Source organism: Camarhynchus parvulus, chromosome 3 (assembly GCF_901933205.1).
Source record: "Camarhynchus parvulus chromosome 3, STF_HiC, whole genome shotgun sequence".
NCBI lineage: Eukaryota > Metazoa > Chordata > Aves > Passeriformes > Thraupidae > Camarhynchus > Camarhynchus parvulus.
Genome location: NC_044573.1, coordinates 86,838,643 through 86,858,240, shown reverse-complemented (window position 1 = coordinate 86,858,240; position 19,598 = coordinate 86,838,643). Strand labels below are relative to the sequence as shown.

At 37.8% G+C, this 19,598-nt stretch overlaps 1 protein-coding gene across 1 annotated transcript in view; it reads right to left on the bottom strand.

The window, feature by feature from the left end:
- The window catches only part of MLIP (muscular LMNA interacting protein), a 104,066-nt gene that overhangs the window by 5,951 nt on the left and 78,517 nt on the right, over positions 1-19,598 (bottom strand). Inside the window, exon 12 of the mRNA XM_030945361.1 lies at positions 3,813-3,866. Coding sequence (XP_030801221.1) covers positions 3,813-3,866 — 54 coding nt within the window. The remainder of the gene's footprint in view (positions 1-3,812; positions 3,867-19,598) is intronic.

Genomic DNA, 19,598 nt, shown 5'->3' with positions numbered 1-19,598 from the left:
TGTTCTTCTGAATACAAAGGTACCTCCACTTTGTTTGTTTGTTTATTTCCAGTGAATACTTTGCTTTGAGGAAAACAATACAAATTACTAAGGAAAAACTAGCAGCACATTTCCCTCATTTCCTCTCTCACTCCTTCCTAGAGGTGTTTACATTTCACAGAGCATCTGTCCATCCATTTGGGTTCTTTTGGAACTGCACAAATCACACTTACTTTCTCGTTCTGAGAGAGGAACATTGCAGGAAAAGTTAAGTCTGAGCCTATATATAATTCTAGATAAAGAGAGTAGATAATAATTTAGATAATATAGGAGAATTATCTATGATAGCAGTAAGAGTAATATTGGACTTATGACTTGGCAGATTTTTTTTCTAATCAGTTCATCATCCAAACAGAATTCACTGATAAAAAAAGAAGACATATTAAATTAGGATGAGGATTTGTGGGTTATGAAACTCATAAGGTGAGAATTCAGTATAAACTGTTCTTAGAGTCAAGATAGGTTCCCAAATAAAAAGAAACAACACAGGCACCTGAAAGATGTTGTGATTTTAAAAATCATCAACCAAGATCTTCCTTGCTTTTTTTAATGCACTAGAAAGGGAAAACATTATAACATACAATCCTGAAAACCCAACCACATAAAACAGAAAATGGTGAAAATATGTTCGTTTTTCAGAGACAGCTTGACAACAACTTATCTCCAAGAAGCCACTACCCTCAGGTCAGCTAAGAAAGCTGTCCCAAATAACTTGAGCTGCACCTAATTCTGTGTTGCTGTCCTGTCTGTCTCCAAGACTGCATAAATGTTGATCTCCTTCTGGGTATCAATGCTGAATACTTCAGTTTCTAGCAATAGATCTCAAGGGAAACAGATGCCTTTGTTCAGTTCTTCTTGACTGAGAATGAAAAATGGGGGTCATCTCTAGATGCATTTGTGTCTTCTCTGACACCCATTAAAGAGACAAAGAGATTGCTCAGCCTTCACGCGGCCAGAATGATGTGGCCTGGTCACCTCCTCCTCCTCCTAAAAATGGGATTAAAAATTTGGGAAAATACTGGATCATTTGCTTTTTACAAGTGAGTTGAACAGTTCTATGAAAAATGCCTTCTTTGATTTGTGATATAGAAAACAGCAAATATGTCATCTCTTGATGTTACTTCCCAAGCAGCTTGTGGTGAGCCTGACACAATTCTTCCTGATATTTCTACATGGACTGGAGTCCACTTTGCATAGTCATAGTGGCAAAATACTCATTAGTGACAGGCCCCAGGGAACCAGCAGTCAGCTTGCTCAGCTGTACAAAATGATATCTGACACTTTTTTTTCAACTTTAAATCTAATTATTTGCCTCTAGCTAGCATTATTATAAGTCATCCAATAAGACGTTAATCAAAGGAAATACAAAGTGTACTGATAACAGCACTTATAAATCTTCTTTCCCATCAATCCGCTTTGGTCCTTATAAATACAACCACAGTTTCATAAGATATAGTTGTTCTACAGATCATGGTACAAATTCTCCCATTGTTTTACTACATTTAAGCTTTTTTAAAAAATGTAGATAGAAATTCTGTTCAAACTGCTTGTTTAAAATATAAGGGAACTTTTAGAAGACAGTTTTAATATATTTTACCTGCCTTGGAACAGACCAAGCTGGCCTCTAACCAAAGGAATTTTGCACTTTTTTTGTGTCTGTTTACTGTCAGTACAAGATCCTTCACTTTCTGAATTGATCTTAATAATGATCTTAATAATCTTAATAGTTAAATTATGCGTCTTGTCTCTTAGAGAATTCTCTTTGAAAGTATCAGTCTTTCCATTAGATTTGCAAAATTCTTCCTCAATGTGCAAATTGTAAGGTAGAAGGATGAGACACAAGGATCTAGCTGTTTGCTTCCCTCTGTTTTCAAATACAGGAAAATCATCTGCATCATCAGAGGCTGCAAATACATACACACACACAGACACATTTATACATGTACGTGTATATATACCCATTTTAGAGTTCCTGGTGTACTGCAAATCTGCTTAATCTCAAAACCAAATTTACCCTCAGAACTATTTAGTCCTTCTCACTGCCTTCTAATGATATACCATTACTTCAATAATATTTCCAAAACTTTACAGCTGAGCTGGAAAAAAACAACCTAACTGAGAAGATCTGAAGGGGATTCTTGGTCTAACTTCACCTTGTGAGGACATTTTGGATTTTTCTTTGAATAGCAGACACTGTAACACCTGCTTTTGAGAGAATCAAGAAGTGGCTCCTGGGAGGCAGAGGAAAGGGGATTGATGGTGTAAAAACAAGCAGAAATGTCAAAGGCAAGGAACAAAGGAGGAGATTTGGGGGGCTGTGATGGAGATTCAAACAAAAAGAGATATGAAACAGCTCCAAGTCCCTGACACCCTGTGCAGAGAGGCCAGGGATGCACAAGAGAATAAGAGGCTACAGTCATGCCTATGTTCTCCTGGTGCAGAACTGCAGTCTGTTCATCCACCCAACCACTAAGATATCAACCTCTTTTCATTTTTATCTTTTTTCCCCTTTTTTTTTTCCAGTGGAAACTGAGATAAACTGTGAGGATATATTGATATGTTGTCAACAAACTCAGAATTCAGGCAAATCCTCTACTTCCAAAATGTGAAGAGCTTGACCCCAAAACTCCCACAGTATTTTTCAAAAATAAAAGGAATTTACTCGTTTGGTAGAAATGACTGGCAAACATCCATTTCGTATATTTAAATTATCATGTGGCTGCTTTCAGACAAACTAGAATCTAATTTTAAAATAATAAATTAAAACTGCTTACTAATTTGTAATTATCATTCTTATCTGTATTTTTACATTCATTAAAAAACTAGTGAAATAATTGTGAGAATGCACCTGGTAAAAGAGGTCTTGGTAGTAAAAAATTGATTCTTGTGTCATAAACATTCTCATACTGCTATTATTGGTACTAAATTATGCTTTCATAGGTGAATTTCTAAAATAGTATTGAAGATGTCCCATAATGAGTGGTGTCCTATTACAGTCCAAAGCTAAAGAGTGTGATAGTTAATTGAATTACATATGTCTATTCCAACATTGAGGCTATCATTCATCTTCATGCTCGTGTTGGAAAAAGGGACTTGCCAGTGCCAGCTGAACCGTTTTTTATCTTCTATATTCTTTGTCTCAAGAGAAAATTGATAATGGCTAATAGATTGCATCTTCTGTCACTGAATGAGTTGTCTACAGTGGTAACCACTATGGTCCTACAGTTTAGACACATAAATGTAGTAGGGAATTGGCAACTGAATTTAGACTTCAAGAAAAAAAAAACTGGCACTAAATTTTGATACTGGGCAAACTTGAATTGGATTTCATGTTTTCTTGACTGTCTTTTATGAAATTCTTAATAACTATCCTAAGTGCTTCTGGTAGCTGTAGTACCTGGTATTTAAAACAGAAGCTATATTAGTGACTGAAAATTGTGGAACGTGTTATTTAAATATGGCTGCATAATTTAACAAACAGCTTAATTTAACCATTCCCACTTGCTAACATCCCAACAGCACATATCAGGAACCTGAAGCATAAATGTTACTGTTATTTCAAATTCACATAAGCAACAGTTGGCAAAACAGCTCTGGGTTTTTTTCTTCATTGATCATTAAGAACAATGAATGTCTATGTAGTCTTTGCACAGGAAAAAAAAGCAGGTTTGGAAGCTCAGCACATTTTTACTGATCAACCTTATATGGGCTATGCAAATAGAAGATAAAGGTAGCATGCAAATGCTTAAACACATTAAATGTCAACTGATTACCTCCTTGGAGATGAGCATCTCATTTTCTGGAATAGGCACCATGGAAAGACTGGGCTGCCGAGCCAAGATGTCACAGGTTGGAGAGAGCATGAGGTTAAACACAGGAAAAAGAAATCCATTATCAGTTCAATTTCTATATAAAATATCACTAAAATTTAAAATTAAAGCAAATACCCTCAGACACACTAAGGATAGCAAGGCATTGAGATCTGTGCTCAGCAGACTCTCACTACTCCTTGTCTGTATTAAAATTTATTTCAAGGTATGGCCTGTTTTCTCTTATATTATATTCCCAAAATTAAAAGTGTGGGGAAGGCATAAATCCCTTTTGAATTTCAAAGAAGCATCTCAAGTAAAAATCACACCAAAAGTGTCTACTTTATGATACATTTAGTATGAGATAATGCACTTAAAGTTATTTAAAACTAGAACCATACTAATATCAATGAGAATTTAATTAGAATGCAGGTAAATCAGCTCGAGTTTATAAAGGCAGTGTTAAGATCACAAGCTTGTGACATTTTCTTATAGCGTGACACAGAGACATCATGTTTAAAGAAAAGGCTGCTGAAAGTTTTGAGATGTGGGTGCTTGAGTACTCTCTAAAAGACTGGAAGAAGCCTGCTATTTTCAGCGTATCAAAGGCATTAATTTATTTTGGCATTTAGATCAAATAGTAAATCAGTGAATTATATGTTGCTTACAAATTTTGCTCTTCTAAGAAAATTGATTTTTACACTGTGCTTTTTGAGAAGCAAAACTGATCTCCTAAACTGGCCGTGTACGCAAAGAAATATACTGAAGTGGAATATACTCTAATTTTCTGCAATTGCTTTATGAATGTGTTATATATTTCTCTCTTCCTTTGTAAATTTGCCCTGATTTCTTCCCAGAGAAGAAGGAATCTACTTTAGTGACAACATAAGCTTTGAATCATTTAACTTCTTTTTTTGTGATTGCTATTCCCAAAAATGAAAAGAGAAGGGAACAACTTTAGGCAACAAGTTTATTTATTCAATAGATTTTTATAAATGAGTAAATTTAGGCAAAAGAAGGATAAGGAAGGGGTAAGGTGCCTAGATCCTCTCAGTGGCAACATCCCTCCCTCTGACACTCCTGTGGCTCCCAATGCCAATTAGGCCAAGGCTTCCCCCAGACCTTACAGCACCTCCTGCTGCTGCACACACAGGAGGTGTTTGATGGTCTGCGTGGAACAGATGTTCTGCTTCCAAACCCAGCATCCCATGATTACCAGGCCTAGGCAATCCTTGATGACACACAGGTACAAAGTTCTAGCAACACCTGTGGCATCTTGGCAAGTGCATCCCATTGGAAGAAACCCTAGAGATACTCATTGCCTCATCAGAATATGGGACATCTGTATCCCACACAAAGTAAGAAGGGTCAACCACAAAGAGAAGAAGGAAAGTATTTTTCATATTCTGTTCACTTTCTGATGTACAGCTGAGCCCTCTGAGAAGAATTCTCCACTGCTCACAAGAAAGAAAAGCTCCCTAGTCAGGCAGTGACCTGAGAAAGGGACACCACAAATTGCACAGAGAGAAAATCAATGAAAAACGCACTTCTATTGTGTTATCTCATCCTGGACTTTCTTGCTGATACTCACTGCCTGCTCTCTTAACCTGAAATGCCCCTCTGAGTCATGATTCTGCCTTACCTTTTTTCTTGAATATGAGGTCTCAAGTCCATCCTTAGACCTGACAAAAGTAATTACCTTTTTTTGTCCAAGAAATAGATTTCTTCTCTTATTTTGATAGCATCCTCTTTTCAAACTAAAGAGCCAAACTGTGTGACAGTCTCCATAGGGAGGAAAATAATTTCTATTTTATGGAGAGGTACTCTTAAAATTGGTTTGGAGATATTTAATTAAAAGAAGGCAAGGAATTCACCAAATAATAATGAAGAAAAATAGTTAGTAAACAATATTGAGTCCTCTCTGTTTCCACAAGGCTTCTCTGACCAAAACCCCTTGAAGTTACCATAGAAGAGTCTATGCATTCTACTAGCCAGGTGGGTCTAGTCTTAAGGAGGCAACATATAGCTCATTTATAAAGAACTTTAAGTAGTACTTTAGTGAATATAGAACACATAAGCCAAGGGCTACACCCTTTTTCTGCTGAAATAAAACTTAGACTTCAGGTCCCTGAAAGGAAGGTGTTCAGATCTTGCCTGAAATCATACAGTTCTGCCTCTGCCAGCTGCAAAGGAAACAAACGCCTTGGCCTGGCTGACATCAGCCCAAAGACCCAGAGGCTGATTACATGTGTTATTTCCATCAAGTGTCAGTGTAAACCAAAATGTGTCTGCCTTGCTTTAGAAAATGTCCCATACCTGTCCTGAGTTTAACCAAAAAGCTACAGAATCTTGTTCTTACTGATTTTTCCTTAAAAATATGATTTTTTTGTGTTCTTGACTGCACATGACACAGCGAACTTCAAAGTACTACTTCAGAATATGAAGTAGAAAGAATGAGGCTGGATTAGCCTTTTCTTACTTGACATTGTGTCCCTATCACCCCTCAGAGTCATACAGGAATGTGCTTGTGTCCACCAGATCTGAGATGTGAATGCAAGTAGGACTTTGTACTTTTTATGGGTGTGTAGTATCAGTGAGACCTCATCAAACTCTGTCATTGGCATTCTTTTATCTTCAGGTCCAAGCAGCTGGCAAGAAGCCCTGTCTCCTATGCAAATGTGAAAATATTGTGTCTGTTGATGGTGGGAGATGAATATTGCTTTTATAATTACCACTCTTCTTTCCTGTGACAGTTACAAAATTCTGCATTACTCCTACAAGGTTAATCAACAATTTTTAACTTTTCCAGATGTTACTCCGACTTCTCTTAATGTGGCATTTTTTTCTTTATTATTTCTAAGAATAGTGAAAGAGCAAACTAGACAAATCTGCATTTGTGACTGCAAAATTGCACTGAGGAGAGTAAAGTATCTTTACAAGTTATAAGTACTTGCAGCATGTAATTTCAAAGATAAGTTATATACCTGCCCAAAATAACCTCTTACAGACTAAGACAAGGCTTAGAAAGAGGTGGTTATACAATATCTTCATTAGACCTTTGCTCATTTAGTTCTGTAATCAGCAAGACATATTTGCCTTTAAAAGGTCAGTTGATCTTTATTGTGCTATGAATCACAGCTGCCTCTGAACTAATATAAAGCTTTCTGAATTGTTCTCAGTGTAAGATGTTTTTTATAAATCCAAGTCGCTCTCTGGAGGGTCTGCAACATTTGCTAATTGAGGCACCAGCTTAAAACTGGAACTGCTGAGAGATAACATACATAGGAAGTAAGACTATTTCAACTATAGTAACCGGAGAACATTAACATTTACACTACTCTGTCGAGTCTTTAATCCCCTTTGAAAATAAATTAGGTGCTCTAGTCCTTTATTGAACATAGATACATTCCTTCACAATAGGAAAAATGGCTGATTTCTCAAAGACTAAAAACATTAACTTAAACACATACAACAAGCAAGTATTTTTCATAAAACAGTTTTATGTCTCTCTGCTTTATCTGAGTGACAATGAACATGAAATACTCAGTACCAATAAATGGTAAACCACCCACAGACGCACAGAAAGGAATACTTCCAACTAAGGGGAAAGAAAATAATATAATGTAAAGGGTCAATTTATGATTAAAATGAATCTAGTCTCTTTGAAATGACACAGTATAAATTCTATTTCAAAGATTCAGTCCTTAAGCACCAAATTCTTTTGTATCTTGTACCTCTATGAAAAGGAAAAGTAAAGTAGAAATAGCGATCACAATACAGATTTACAATGTGCCTTCAGACTTATGCAGTAAACCATCCTGACAGACTTGCAAATCCTTATTACACATGATTGTAGCCCTGTGCTTTTATTTTGAAGATTTCAAAACTCTTTCCAGGTACTGAAAGTACCTGCAAAAAAGAAACAACTCTCACACAGGCACAGTTTCCTGATAGTTTCTTACCAGACACAGGCCCAGAGGTCACCAGAGTGCAGTGAGACTGAGAGATTTGAATCTAAATAGAGTGGATCATAAAACCATAGAAAGGTTTGGTTTGGAAGGGACCTTAAAAATAACCTAGTTCCAACCCCTTTGCCTTGGGCAAAAGCACCTTCTACTAGACCAGCTTGCTCAAATCCCCATCCAGCCTGGCCTTGAACACTTCCAGGGATGGAGCATCCGCAGCTTCTCTGGGCAGCCTAACACCAGAGAATACCAGAGGCTGGAAGAGTTACAGGGCTTTGCAGTAAGGATTCCTTATCTATAAGTGGAATAGGAGGGAGATGCATGCAAGCCTAGCAGTGCACTAATTTTCCTTGGGTTGCTTTTTCCCAGATTGAGTTTAACTTCACATGCAGGGCCAGTCCACGATGGATTTGACTGAAGATTTTCTAACAAAATTATTTTTCAATGAAAAATACTAGTAACAACAAAAAAATTAAGCTTTCTGCAAAATATTTTGTAATTTAGAAAATTAAAATGAAGCGTTCAATTGCAAGAAAACCTAACTGCAACTACAATATTGTGTTTTCTGTCTTGGATGTTTCATTTTGAATCACTTGCATAAAATACTAAGATGCATTTCACTATCCACTTTGTGGCAATCATGTTAAGAGCCTCTATTTTCTGCTGGGGGCTAATGAAGCGCTGCAGTTCCTTGCAGGGCTGATTTCACTATTGGTGATTATGGGAGCTGGTGGCCAGCAAGGATTCCAGACCCATGATGAAGACTTGAGGCATGAGAACCACAACCCACACATCCATAGGGTAAGGCAGCAGAGACAAGCCTCTTCTAATCAAATGTGTCAGGGCTATCTGCGTTGAGTTAGTTCAGGTAACCCAAAGGATGCATATTGGTTTCTGGAGTATTCAAATATTTTCAAAATTTAATCTGTATTGGAAAGAAAATGTCAGAATTTCCAACAACACAAGGGTTTGAAATTTCCCTCAGCATATTGACCGTGAACTATTTATGGACTCATCGAAATAGTCATTGTTTAGTTGCTTCCTGCCCAAGGAAGGGGCTCATTTCTAGTTGAATGAAAACATCCAAAGAACTTTAACCACTTTCCAGGGGACACTGTGAAATGGATTGGATTTAATTTTCAGAGCTGAATTTCCCCAACATATTTTATTAGCAGATTAGCTGTTAAACTGAAAAATCCCTGTTTTCTGAGCAAGCTTCTGATGCAAGAGATCTTTTACCTTAGCTACTTTAAGTTCAAACCAGAAACTTTTAATGAATCTTCAAGAGTGAACACCTGTAATTGTCACCTATTATATAAAAATTTGCATTAAGATCATATTCTGCCAATAGTATAACTATAACTAATTCTATATATTTTTAACTAAGAAAAAGAAAAATCTAGTTCACAATATCTCTGTAAATCAGTAAATACTGACTTCTTGAGTTCAAGATCTGAGTACATCCTTGGCATTTTACTAGAACTAGTTATATTTTATGCTTTTATCTAACATAACTGAAATTGGAGTGAATTAAGACTGTATTTCAGAGTACACATTATAGAAATACTTCAATTAAAATGTCTATATAGCTCTGGGTGCTTTGGGATATAGCTTTGGGTGCTTTTCCATTAATTATGATTTTCTTTTTCCTTTAGGTCTTGCTTGTTCACTATCTTCAATTGAAAGTGCACAAGTATGAGTTTTGTTTCTCATACAGGTTTCATACATACCAAATCAGATTTGGTATTCTTCACTCAATTACATATTTCTGCTAATGTTGTTAATAAGAGCCTTTATCTCTGGATTGCTTCTGTGCTCAGAAGCGAGTTGTTAGCTAGGGTCAGAATTTCTATTATATTTGGGAATGTTTATTGTATAAAAAATGTCTGTCTGAAATCCACTACACAGAAGACTAGATGCCATCACCCTAGAAAGTCAGATATAAGGATGAACTCACTCAAATTTTTATTATGTAGAGACTTCTAAGAATGAAGATAAAACATCTTAAAGCGCTATTTGGTGCTTAAGACTGGTTTAATCTGTCCTAGCAGAGACAGCCAGTATAAAGGAAAAGGCAGAAAGAAATAGAAGTGGCTGTAATTATGTTTCATGAGGAAACTTGTACACTCCTGGGTGTGTTCACTGGGAAGCATGTTTTGGTTTCTAAGCATACAAAGTGCCTGCTGGGTCTTGATCCCATTGTGTTGTGTGCATGTTTTCTAAATTAGCAGAAGCACACCAAAGAAATGCCAGGGTGCTACCCTCAGCATCTTCTCCTACTGGACATAGGACAGAAAGGCTCTCAAACTTGGCAAACTGCCCAGGCCAAAAGTGATGACACCATAATCAATTCCTTTCTCTTTCATTGGAAGAGCTGTCTCCGGAGAAATGGGTAGCTGAGGTCATTCCAGGCCGTGCCAGACTTGGGACACCTCCATTTAAGGGCCTGTTCCTGGGTCTTCTGTTGAGCCTAAGATACCTTCAAGTTCTGTTGCTAATTCAATGGCTTTTGAAAGAAAGCAATTGATTATGTTTAGAATGTTATGATCTTTCCAAAAAGTGTTTTAAGAGCAACATCTTTCTTTAAAGATGAGCTGAGCAGGGACTGTAGACACATTTTCTGAAGGCATTGTCAAACCAAGTCAAAAGTGATAGAAATATCATCTAAATATGATATAATTAAAATAAATCATTAAGCCAAAGAATGCTATAAAATAATATACAAAGAAGACACAGCAATATTAATCATTACTATTTTCCCAACAAGGAGGTCCAATTTGTAGCTCAGCACTAAGGAACTGACTTGTTTACCTCTGATATCTTTTTTTACACCAAAGCAATTTTTCTGGGTCACAGATAATATATTGATCAACCACAATACACCTACACAAGTGCAACATTTAAATACCAAAGTTCAAAAGAGAGAAAAAAACTGTCTTCTAGAAAATAAAAGCTGTTGGATGATGTCTGGGAGAAAAGTGCTTTTCCATGGCAACCTTGAAAGGCTGCTGTATTCACAGAATGTCACCTCCCACTATGCTACTATTAATCAAATGCAAACTCCAATGAGTAGGAGATTGGATGATGAAGTAAACACCACAGATTTCATTTAAAAAATAATAAAGGCTCCCTTTAAATATTCTGCTTACCTATGAGCCTGGAGACCTGCAAGTGATTATGAAAAGTTGACACTTTTGGCATGACCGCATTTAGTGGTTTCAAGAAAATTACATTTAGACCACTAAGGAAAAAAAATTAAATTGGCTTGAGCACAAAGTTGGACATTAAAAGAGAACTTGTCCTCTGCTACTGTTATAAGTAATGCCTGACCAGACAGAAATGCTAATTTTTTAACATTTCCTCTCACTGCTTGCAAAAAGGCAGTTCCCTCCAATCCATTTTCAAAGGCTATGCTGCTAAATATTTAACAAACGGGGAGATTTTCACAGGAGTGTTCATAAATCGTGTATTCAGCCCTTGTTGCCAGAAAGAAACGTTTGAAAGGCACTGGAGACTTAGAGACTGAGGGAGCTACACTCATTCATTTCTTGCCTCTTTGCTTGAGCAGGTCATTCCTTTCTCCTTCAAAAAATAGCTAATTTTCTAAAAGCTAGTGGTCTCCGCCCTGAGAGGTATTTACATCTACTGTGCCTCCTATAAAACACAGAATCTTAGAATAGCACAGATTGGAAGGGCCCTGCCTTTTGAGGGAAACAGAGCCTAGGTGAGGTTACCTAGCACCCTGTCCAAACACGTCTTGAAAACCACCTGTGGTGGGGATTCTAAACATCCCTACAGAGGTTGTTCCAGTGATTGGTCCCTCTCACAAAAAAAAATCTTTTGTATAACAAGATTCATTTTGTCTCCTACTGCTAGTCGAACCTATTGTACCTTGTCTTCTCCATGTGGCTCCATAAGAAGAGAAAGCCTCTGTCCTCCCCCTGACTATTTTTTAAGTACTGGAATCTTGTGAAGAGGTCCTCCCTGAGCCTTCCCTTCTCCAGGAAGAAAAGACCTAACTCCTTCAGTCCTTCCTCATAGGGCAGGTTCTCCTTCTCAGTCCTTTGATCACATCTGTGGCCCTTCTTTGGACCCTTACCAGCCTGTCTGCATCTTTTTTGAATTGCAGAGACCAGAATTGGACACAGTATGCCAGATGCAGGGTTGTGCTCTTCCACACTTCTCCCTTAAAGACTGGAGGGATTCCCATCAGAACCATGCTTTGGAGTAAACCACAGAGCTCCACATTTCCTCTGGCTCTCCATGACTGCAATACGTGTATGTCATTCCTTTTTCTTGAGTTGTTTTTTTGCAATCAGAAGGAAAAGGAGCTTTTTAAATAATAAAACTTCTAAATCATGTAATTATTAAAGTCTGGGGGGTTTAAATAAGAGCAGAAGCACCTGGTGGCTGGGCAACAGAGTGGGGAAGGAGAGGACAAGAGAGATAAGAAGGCAAGTAAGAACAGAATCAGCTCAGTGAAGTGGACAACATTTTTATTTCAGAAGTAGCCTATGCACAGATGCAAGGAGAGAGACACAATACCTTAGTTCCCACTGCCTCCTTCTATCAAATCTTAAAACCACATTGTGAAATTATTTGGGATACAGATTATAAATTTCATCACTTCAAACAGTTATAATCCACAAAAACTGCCTGGTTTATCTTTCAGCTTGATCTCTGTAATTTCATCACCTATGGAGATTCAGGTACTTTAAAAAAAACAATCTGGCACCAAGTCAAGCCTGCCTAAACAATACCACAACAAGCATTTCAGATCAATACAGCTGATATCATCTTATACCCTGAGCCAACAAATGACATGATCCTGGCTTTAGGTCCTCACCATATCCAGTCTCCCTAATATAAGACATAGGTAATCATTTTGGTTGCTTCCATTTCCCATTTCTGAGGGAACACTGGTTTAAGGTAATTTTTTACCAATAGTGCAGGTGGAGAATAACTTAATTCAATGTGACCTCCTGTCCTTTTTCAATACTGCATTTTTCACATATTTAGAATGGTTTTAAGAATTTATGCCAGCTGGTTTTGCCCTCTAGTGGAAGGTGAAGCAAAACACAACATGTAATTAGAAACTTATCATTCATAGATTGACCCTGTGGACACTGACCACATGTTTACTGGGTGGCTGGAGAGACAGCAAGTGAGTCACTGCATGTTATTCCTTATCCTAAAGAATGGCAAGTGGAGAGGGGAAAATCCAGGAAACTAACAGAGAAAATAGTCCAGGTTTAGTAGAGAACAGAAAGAAATTCCCATGCTGTTGGGATGTTGTTTAGAGAATGGGTCTAACTGTTTGAAATGTCAACACTTTATCCTGTGTATGCTGTGCTATGTTTTCTGCTACTGCAAGTACTTATGACAGTAAATTTAATAATTTCTTTTTAAAAACATTATTACCTTAAGACTTTAGTTGGGTGGTACAGGAAATAGTAGGCAAATATTGTTAGGATTTTTATCAGCATATACTGACCCAATGTTAAATATTGATTATGAGAACAAAATAAAAATTCCTTTGTTTATCAATGAATGTTAATATTATAGACCAAAACAGAAGCATAAAAAAAGTCTAACTGATGAATATTTGCTTTCGAGGTGAAAAAAAAGTCTGTTTGTATTAAAATAGCCCAGTATTGACATCTGATTGTTCTGTTTGGCAAAGAACAGCTGATATGATATACCAAAAAATTACACTATCTTAGTTACCTTCAGACACCTTTTCCCTGACTTATTCATTTTTCTATTCAAATTTATGAGTTTTTAGCATTGTTTTCATTAGCAACAGTAAATATTCATTTTCCTTATAAAGCAATGGTTTTACTGGTCATATGAACTATTTGTTTGTTCATGTGAATGCCTACAATGAAAAAGGAAACTTATCCAAAATATGTCATTGTAAAATCTTTTCTGCCTAAGTAAATATGTCAGCCCAGTTCAGTAAAAATTTAAACAGAACTTTTGTTCTGTTTAAACCAGTCTCTCAGATGGGAAAAGGTGCTTTTGTTCAGGTTGTCTCAGAGACAGAATGGAAGGTTGATTTTAGTTCTAGTTTTATTTCTGGTTCATCCTCGTAAGTGGGTAAAATGGTAAATTCTGTAAATCCCACGAGATGGAGGGGCCAATATCAAACACTATTGATGTTGCCTATTAACCTAAACCATGCTTCTAGTATGGAGAGAGAAAGGCATTTCCAGGTTTTTCTTTAGAGTCTGACAGCTGATCAACATGTATCCTCTGCAGAGATTACACATTTTTCCAAAGCCATCTTGACTCTCTGTCAAGCATGCCTGAAACTAGTGACACATTTTTCACCCTGGTACTTCCTCTGAAGAGGAAACCAGGACACACAGCCTAAAGAAACAGAACCCAATGCCAACATTTAAACCTCTTGCATCCCAAACAAAATACACTGTACAGCTCAGACTGGGACAGTCTCTCCTGGAAACAAGGTTTGCTCATTTCCAGCCAGATTCTGTGTTAGAAAAAGAGGAAGTAGAAGAGATGCATCTGAGAGGTTTCAAACAGCATCTTTTATGAACTTACAGAACTGATGCTTTTCTAGGGCAGGGGCTCTCTTGAGGTAGTGTAAATACCTTGTGTCAGCTGCTTATCAAAATACTTCAATTTAGGCACATGACACAATTTTCACCTTACAAAGCTCATTAGCCAGCCCTGTCATCCACACACCTTGGGCTACAGAGATTTTTGTCCAGCTTCTCCAATGCTGTTTCAAAGAAGATAAAAATGTCAGCAATAACATCTTTCACTTTGCACTACCAAGAGAAAACTGCTTGTCAGGATGACAGACAGAGCCACTGGAAAAGTCTGTATTTCCCTCAGATTAGTCTCCCTTTGCTCAATCACCAAGGAAAAAATAATTACCCCATTACTTAAGTGAGGGGAAATGTTAAAACTAATCTTAGCATGAGGGATGAAATAGATTACTACTGCTTTAGAGAAGAAATAGTTTGACTGAAAAGTGGTGGGAGCCCGTCCTAGCTGGTCTAGAGAAAGCCAGACCCAACAGGAGCTGTGTCAAGGAAAGGAAAAGCTGTAATATCTCCAGGGAAGTTGGACACACAGGCTCATGTGAGATACATCTCCCATAGCTCTTGCCAGCACCGAATCCTAATGACTGAGCTGAATTCTGCCTAGAATTAAAAGAACAACAGCCTACACAGATCTTGAATCACACTATACTTGATGCTCACCTTATTGTACAAAAAGTTGTACCAGTAAGGGCTATAAGGATTCTAATGAACATCACACACAATAGAAGAGAAGTGGCTGAAAGTCCAGGGTTTTACAGTTGGTGAGGGAGATGGATGGAGGACACAAAGGGGACTTAGCTGGAGGGATCAGTTTAGTTGGACCCAGAGGGTGTAGGAGACAATCTTCTATGAAAAAGAAAAGTAAACAGAAACAAATTAATGGGTGCAAAAAAAAGAAGTCTGGGCAGAAAGCAAAGTGCTTTTCTTGCACCATTTTATGTCTCCTAGATCTTGATGGATCTGGGAAAGGTGCTGAACTTTTATGCCAATACAACTGATCTACACTAAACATTTTCATTGGCATGAAAGTGCATACGCAGAAACCTGCGGTAGATGCCCCATTAAACCAGTTATACTTTGCTTGACTGGGGTCCAGTGCATCTCCCTCCTGCAGCTCAACTGGTGCTCAAGCAACAGAAAAGAAAATCCCTAAAGCATCCTGTGCTAGGATAAAACCATCATGTTTGGGAGACTTAATAAAACAGGAACCAAACCAATGTAAAAACAGTGTCTGAAAGGTACAAAAGAGAGCTGTATCTGTATATGAGCAGGAGCACTCCAGGGTTTTTAGCAAGACTCCAACAAGACTTTTGAGACATTTAAGTGTTAAACCAGTGAAGGTGCATACACAATATTTTTTGCTTCTCTAAGTTGTCAGTAGTTAATAGTGTTTCTGGTTAAGAAAACCCAATATGTATGTTCTTTTTGCACCTAAGGATAGATCCCTTTTAAAAAGAGATTTTCAAAAGAATTGGGATAGTCAAGGAGGCATACCCAGGTTTTGGCACACATCTTGCACTTAGATTTTGTCAAGGCTGTTGACATAATACATCCTGGATTCTCACTTAGTTGGCTGGCTGTCTAGACCAGCAACTCCACTGTGCTGTGCCTTTGAGCCAAAGAACCAGAAAATTTGTGACAAGAGCTGTGATTAGTTCCAGCAGAAGCTAATGCATTGCCCACCAAAAGAGTGAGCATGAGCAAACAGAGGATCAGAGCTGGGCAGCAGCCCAGCCACTTCACACCAGCCTTGCCTCCTGCCGTGCCTCTTCAAAGGCACCAGGCCTGCCCCTATTAATGCTAAACCTTTGCAAACTGGTCACACAGGTTCACACCAAATGGAGCTAATATCTCTTTAGTTCATCCTTATCGTTCTTCTTCCATTGCCCAAAGTTATTTATTTTTTAAATGACAAAGGGGTCTGTAAACATTCTTGCTAATAAATATTTGCAAGCACATGAATTGTCTAACATTCCTTATGAGTCATTTCATATAATTATGTAGCAAAATGCTTAACTTTCCTCCAAAAAAAAAAATTGTTTCCCTAATTTCAAATCAAAATCTTCATAAAGCTGTCATATCAGCACTGTTACAGATTTATTTCCCATTCCAGTGTATTTCATGGTTCTTTTTTGAACAAAGTGGGACATACTTAGAAAAATCCTGGAACGCTACTGAAACGTACTAAGAGGAAAAAAAAATCTCTCATGATGGGAAAAATACAATCTCCAGTAAAGGCATCTAAAAATGTGGGAAGCTTAATACTGTTGGATTGGAACCTGAAAAACATTACACTCTCTCTGTAAAAAGTGTTTGAGGGGTGGATATCCACTAGGTAACAGTAATACCAGTTGTATAGACCCTCAGGGTGGGGAAAAAAAACCAAAAAGAAAAGGTGGCAGCATATGCTAACATGGAAAAAAAAAAAGCCAAAATAAATCGGGGCTTTTCCTTGGTTTATAAATTTTATTGGCACATGAGTCTAAATCTATATACACTGTGCCCAGAGCACAGATGATGAAAGATCTCTGTGAGCTGAACTACATCCTTTCCAGATGATCTTTGCTAATTTAGATACTTTTTTCTCTGTTAATTACTTTGGATTATCTGCATGAGATCATCTACCTGTTAAACGAAAAATTATTCCATTCTAAAGGAAATTGACTTTTCCACATAACGACATTTCTCAATGAAATGAAAAACAAACAAGCTACTCTCTGGTGTGCAGAACAGCCAGTGTGTTCAACAGAGGGATGTGAAGCTGAAGGTCAGCAGTTACAGCTGGCTGCATCATTATGTCTCAAACTGAATGTCACCCACACAGTCACCAGTGCTCAGTGTCACACTGAGAGGTTCAGCAGGGCAGGGAGGTACTGCAGAGGTCTAAGAAAAATCAAAAGAGGTAAATTAATAAAGCTGATGCCATCTGGAATCACATCTACTCCCTACCCTCCTCAAAGATGCAGCCTGAAAGGGTCTGTCCTTTCAAGATGGGCTACGTGACGGAGAGGCAGCAACATTATTAGAAAGAAAGGAAAAGAAAACTCAGAGAAAGAGAATAGAAATGTGAGAGCTGAACCTCCCATGCATGACTGGGAAAATCTGCAAAGAAAAACAGGGAAAATCTGAAACAGTATGAGCACTTTGATCCACAGCCACAATTAATGCCTCCTAAGTTCTTATCTGAGGACAGATTAGCACCAGCTCCTCCACAGAGAACAAAATGCCTAACTTCCAGTCTCCTAGTTTTATTTCCAGCTCTTATATCCCATGCAAGCAGTTAATTTACCCAATTTAGGAGAAACATTGGTAGGAAGAACTCCCCCTTTTTAGAAGTCAGCCAGCATGCAGCCAAAAATGCTTTTACTGAGAGCAGGTGAAGGGGGAGAATGAGTCATTACTCTTTTCAGGCTAAAAATCCCACAGTTAGAGGCAACCAGAGCAATTTTCAAGCTGTTGTCTTGGCACCAAGACCAGTTCCACAGTCAGTGCTGCAGCCCTCCTACAAGCACTAAAATCCCTCAGGAAAGTTTCACAGGTGCTGAAAGATTGTGAACATCCTCACTTGGGCATCCAAGTCCCCTCCACCCACAAGGGATATGACAACAGTACCACGAACCTGCTCTGGGAGGCAGGAGCTGAAATTAAGAGCATATGCTGTCTTGTTTGGCACTTCAGTGTTTTCCCTAGATCTGCATATTATTGTACTATTAATTGTTCTATGAGACCACAGCGAGAATCATATAGCCATTTCTCACACAAACAAAACCAGTTTCTGTTAAGTGAATCCATCTGAATACAAGTCATTATTTCTTTTTTCAGACCGAAGATGTCTTTATAAAGATCTTCTAAAATAACATGTATTTTGCAGCAACTTGTAATATTACTTAGCTTAGGACAAAGATACCAATTTATTAGTACTATAAAGCCTACAACATAATTCATTCACATAAAGGAAGCAAAACTGAACCTATTAATTGTGAAATCAAATTTTCCATCTATTAAAGACAATGCAAGTTTTTTTGTTCATTTTAATGTGTAGCTTTCATGTAAATAACTTTGCCTTCCATTGTAACAACAGCATTAGACTTATTATGCTGTCAGTACTTCAGTAATATGTGCCACAAGTAATTTATAAAGTGTAAGTTGATTGGTTTCCACAGTTAGCTTCAAATGTCATAATGCTTCAAGCCCTGGCTATAACCCCAGGTTTATATTTGTCTGAAAAGAGGAAGTTTGGTAAACTTTCATCAGTAAAGCTATAGCCAACATAATCAGTGTCCAGCCCTGATGAAAGGGAGGTCTGAACTGCCCCTGCCTACAGGAAGGCTCTGCTGAGGTGGCCTAGGGCAAAAGCTCTATAGTAAAATGTCCAGATAACTCTCCTGCTCTTTCATCCCAGGAAAATGGCAGCACAGCACCTTGGAATCTGAAGGCGTTCAGTAATTAAAGCATGAATAACTCACTATCATCTCACCTGTAGTCACTGAACTCAAATATTCACTGTCAACCTCAAAAGTTCAAAGTCAAACTGAAAATCACTATTTTTTATTATTTTTCTTATATTTTACATAAACTCTACATTCTATGGAAACCTTCTGATGCCACCCATACGTGTTGCTGGAACCCACTCATACCACAATTATTTTCCTCTGTACTGATGCAGTACTCTTGAGGAGTTCTTGGATTTTTCTACATCAAATCAGAGCTATGGAGAGGCATGGAAAGAGCTAAAATTAAATTCTTAATTAAATTCTGTTTTAAAAGGAAGAAGAGAGGACTGCCATTGCAAAAATGTCTAATGTGAGTAGAGAGGCACAGGAGTAAGAGAAATTCAATTAGTAAGGTATTTTATTCACATTGTGTCTGACAAGAGGACTATTGGCTTCATTTTACTTCCCTCCAGATGGAAGATTTGGAACATACTGGAGAGGTTAATAACAAACTCTTACAGGTACATTCAGATTGTGTATCATATTTAAGGTTTTTTTCCCAATAATGCACACAAACACAAATGCATGAGGAAAGGCTGTCACAGCCATTTATCTGGAGTTTCTCTGAGATAATGCCTCATACAGGTCAGCACAGTCCAAGATGTGTTTTTGCAAAGTGATCCTACAGCTTTGTGCAGGGGGCTGTGGGAGAAGACAGCATCTTTGCTGCCCCAGCATCACATGTGGTACAACTGTACCCTCAGTCTGTGGAGGGACATG